General features: G+C 33.1%; 1 protein-coding gene across 1 annotated transcript in view; it reads left to right on the top strand.

Annotated features, from left to right (window-relative positions):
- Positions 1-4,382, top strand: part of slc25a42 (solute carrier family 25 member 42) — a 16,419-nt gene extending 12,037 nt beyond the window's left edge. Inside the window, exon 7 of the mRNA XM_073848453.1 lies at positions 4,342-4,382. Within this exon, the coding sequence (XP_073704554.1) occupies positions 4,342-4,382 (41 nt within the window). The remainder of the gene's footprint in view (positions 1-4,341) is intronic.
- The last annotated feature ends 478 nt before the right edge of the window (positions 4,383-4,860 follow it).

The following is a 4,860-nucleotide window of genomic DNA, read 5'->3' on the forward strand; positions in this document are numbered from 1 at the left end:
CATTGCCGTCGGCATCAGCTTCATGACCTTCGACCTCATGCAAATCCTGCTGCGCAAATTTCAGCAGATGGGCTACAATGCGCGGTAGCAGACGGCAGCGCCCTCTAAAGGAACACAGTCGCACTTGCAAGAAAAACGGAACAAATGTTTCTTTTTTTAATCTGAGCAAATGCTGCCTATAAGGATGGGAAATGTCTGGTGTCATGTGACTAGTCTAAGTTCTTTTTTTATGCAAAAGCATATGTGCACTGCAAAAATGATTTTACTTAGTGTTTTTAACTTGTTTTTCATTTCAAATATCTAAACATTTTTAAATGAAGATGCTCAAGACAACTTGAAAACTGAACCAAAATGAGTTGAGTTTATGCTTAAAACAAGAAAATAATATCTGCCAGTGAGCTTAGAAAAACAAAATTATTTGTCGTACTCCACTGGCACAGATTTGTATGAAAGCCCATTTCCGCCACTGAAAACAGTTCTTTTGTCAGAACTGTGAGATATTAACGCACACTTGCGAGTTATGAAGTCCAGTTCTGAGGAGAAAAAAAAAGACTGATGTTCACAGAATTGTTGATTATATAGAGTTTATATCACACAATACTGACTTTATAACTCACAATTCAGAGTTTATATCACACAACTCTATTTCTCAGGATTGCATGTTTATATCACACAATTCTGCATTTATTTCTCAGAATTGCGAGTTTATATCACGCATTTCTGACTTTAGAACTTAGAATTTCAAGTTTATATCACGCAACTCTGACTATTTCTCAGGATTATGATTTTATATCTCGCAATTCTGAACTAATAACTCGCAATTGTAAGTTTATATTATGCAATTCATGCATTTCTATAACTCGCAATTGTGTTATATAAACTTGCAGTTTTGAGTTTATATCTCGCAATTCTGAACTAATAACTCGTAATTGCAAGAATTTGTATCACGCAAGCTTTTTTCAAATAATTAAGAGATATAAACTTGCAATTACGAGTTATAAAGTGAAGTTTTGAGAAAAAAAGACTGATATGTTCACGGAATTGCAAGTTTATATCACACAATTGCAACTTTATTTCTCAGAATTATGAGTTTGTCTCATGCAATTCTGGCTTTTTTTTTTCAAATAATTTTGAGATATAACCTTGCAGTTGCGAGTTTTAAAATCCAGTTTGGAGGACACACAAAAAAAAGACTGGTATGTTCACAGAATTGCAAGAATTTCTGAATTCATTTCTCAAAATTGTGAGTTTATATGAGATAAGTTGCACTAACCTTTTTTAAATTTGTATTCAGTGGCGGAAAACAGGCTTCCATAGATTTGTTCTTGTTATAAGCCTACACTCACTTCATTTTGATAAATTCTTCTAAAAACAACAAAGCAAATGTATCTTGATTTAAGAACGTTTAAATATTTGTACTGGAAAATGACAGAAATACCGGTTAAGAAGCTGATTTTTTGCAGTGTGTTTAGAGCGAGTGTGTGTTTGGTACAGAGACACACTGAATGTACGTCCCTCCATCTCCTGCCGTCACAGACAGAACGTCCTGTAAGTGCAATACTGACTGAATGCATTATTTTCTTCATTCTCCCACTTTAGTCTGTGTTTTCACACAAATCAGGGGATTTGATGAAGATGCACACATGCATATTGAGTTTGAAGCACAAGAGTGTGTGTGTTTGTGAACAGCAGAGGGCGATTATTTCAATATCATGGTCATATCAGGGTGAATCTCATGCAAATGGTCAAGAATAGGTCCAGGTCAAATTTCAAAGCAAAATTTTTTTAATCATAATTGGGATTTTTTTTTATTTTTTATTATTATATACTACCAGTCAGAAGTTTTTGAAGAGTAAAATGTTTAATCTTCAGCTCACTAAGCCTGCATTTATTTAATTCAAAATACAGCAAAAACAGTAAAATTTTGAAATATTTTTAGTATTTAAAATAACTGCTTTCTATGTGAATATATTTTAAAAAGTAATTTATTTCTGTGATCAAAGCTGAATTTTCAGCATCATTGCTCCAGTCTTCAGTGTCACATGATCCTTCAGAAATCATTCTAATATGCTAATTTGCTGTTCAAGAAACATTTATTATTATTATCAATATTGAAAAATGATAAGTCCATTTTTCAGGATTCTTTGAATAGAAGAATCCAAAGACCAGCATTTACTTTATTTTATTTTATTTTTGGGAAAAAAATTATATAAATTAATACTTTTATTTAGCAAGTATGCTTTGAATTTATTAAAAGTGATGATCAAAGAAACCTGAAAAATTCTACCCAGCTTTTTTCAACATAATAATAATAATAATAAGAAGAAGAAGAAATGTTTTTGCGCAGCAAATCAGAATATTAGAATGATTTCTGAAGGATCACATGACACTGAAGACTGGTGTAATGATACAAAAAATTCAGCTTTGATCACAGCAAAAAAATTACATTTGAAAATATATTCAAATAGAAAACTGTTATTTTAAATAGAAAAAATATTTCAGAATTTGACAGTTTTTACTGTACTTTGAATCAAATAAATGCAGGCTTGGTGAGCAGAAGATACATTAAAAAATCTTTTGACTAGTAGTGTATTTCTAGAATATTTTATGTTTTATTTTATATTAAGAGCATGTAGCCTGATTTAGGACCATTGGGATTTATTTTAATTTTTTTTTTTACAATTGTTAAATGCTTTCCCCCCAAATATTATATATATATATATATATATATATATATATATATATATATATATATACAACATAGAAAAAAAAAACTGTAATCTATTTTGAGCTGAAATATGAGTTTTCTTCCAGAGATTCACCCTTTTTATCCGTTATCATTAATACAAGACAGTAAAGTGGCGTTGTGTGTGTGTGTGTGTGTGTGTGTGTGTGTGTGTGTGTGTGTGTGTGTGTGTGTGTGTGTGTGTGTGTGTGTGTGTGTGTGTGTGTGTGTGTGTGTGTGTGTGTGTGTGTGTGTGTGTGTATTGTGATGTAGGTCACGTATGATGCATGTTCTTCTGTCTGTGACGTGTGTGTGTGTGTGTGTGTGTGTGTGTGTGTGTGTGTGTGTGTTTTGTTTTGCACTACATGTATGCATATACGTCTCCCAAGTGCCTGGAGAGAGAAACACCAAACATATGAACATCGTCATCGTCTCCTACAACAGTGTTCAACTAGTTCAGTTTTTGAGCAAATAACATTTACACATGTTTGGTCTTTAATTATTTGTGTGTTTATTCATTTACTGACATGAGAGATTTTAAAACCCTTCATTACTCACAGTGACAGTATTACTCTGTTCATTTCTGAGTTGAAATATTAGTCCATCCAGTGTTGTTTCACTTCAAATGTGTCTGAATCTGATCTGTTTTAGCCTTTTATACTGAACAAACTGGTTTATGCATCCTTTAACAATACATGGCATGCATTTTGGTATTTTCTCATCTCATTTAGTGACATTCAGACATTTTGAATGTGTTTTAAGACACTTCTTGGGCCATTGTATTTACTCATAATAATCATCTTAGGTTTTTTTGAACAAAATAAAATCCCTACTAACCTGACAATCACAAAGCACAATGGTTATTATCTAGATGTCTTTTAAAATGTTATAAATGTCATTAATGCATTTTTAAATGTTAACCAACACTGAGATTCATTCGAGTCGACTCAAAAGATTCGACTCTCGAGTCACAGATGATTTGCTTGTTCATCGGAGTTCAAGTTCACATAAATGCAGAATTCCTGTGTAGTTTGATGTTTCTGAGCAGTTTTCCCCGCTGATGGGATTCATTGTGGAGTTCGTTACAAAGTGATTCAGTGATTCGCGTCTCAATGAATCATTCTTGTGTTTCAAAAGAATCGAACAAATCTCTAACTGAAATGACTCGTTTGAAAGCATCTGGGCTTAAGACTGTTGTTTGTAAATTTAAAGATTTGTGCCAAATTAATGTATATTAAACTAATAACATTATAATAATGGTTTTCTGTCATTTATTCATATTTGCTCGGTTATTGAGTCCTAGAGGCCTAATAAAACACTGAGATTAATTTGAGTCGACTCAAAAGATTCGAGTCTCGAGTCAGTTGATCTGCTTGTTCATCGGAGTTCAAGTTCACATGAATGAAGAATTCCTTTGTATTTAGATTTTTCTGAGCTGAATCGCTGATGGGATTCATTGTGGAGTCCGTTACAAAGTGATTCAGTTATTCGGGTCCCAGTGAATCATTCTTGCTGAGTCGACTCAAAAGATTCGAGTCACAGATGATCTGCTTGTTCATCGGAGTTCAAGTTCACGTGAATGAAGAATTCCTTTGTATTTTGATGTTTCTGAGCAGAATCGCTGATGGGATTCATTGAGGAGTCCGTTACAAAGTGATTCAGTGATTCGCGTTCCAGTGAATCATTCTTGTGTTTCAAAAGAATCGAACAAATCTCTCACTGAAATGACTCGTTTGAAAGCATCTGGATTTAAGACTGTAAATTTAAAGATCTGTGCCAAACGAATGTATATTAAACTAATAACATTATAATCAAGGATTTTCTGTCATTTATTCATATTTGCTTGGTTATTGAGTCCTAGAGGCCTAGTAAAACACTGAGATTCATTTGAGTCGACTCAAAAGATTCGAATCTCGAGTCAGATGATCTGCTTGTTCATCGGAGTTCAAGTTCACATGAATGCAGAATTCCTTTGTATTTTGATGTTTCTGAGCAGAATCGCTGATGGGATTCATTGTGGAGTTCATTACAAAGTGATTCAGTGATTCGCATCTCAATGAATCATTCTTGTGTTTCAAAAGAATCGAACAAATCTCTAACTGAAATGACTTTTGAAAGCATCTGGATTTAAGACT

This window comes from Garra rufa, chromosome 10, assembly GCF_049309525.1.
Source record: "Garra rufa chromosome 10, GarRuf1.0, whole genome shotgun sequence".
NCBI classification, from domain to species: domain Eukaryota; kingdom Metazoa; phylum Chordata; class Actinopteri; order Cypriniformes; family Cyprinidae; genus Garra; species Garra rufa.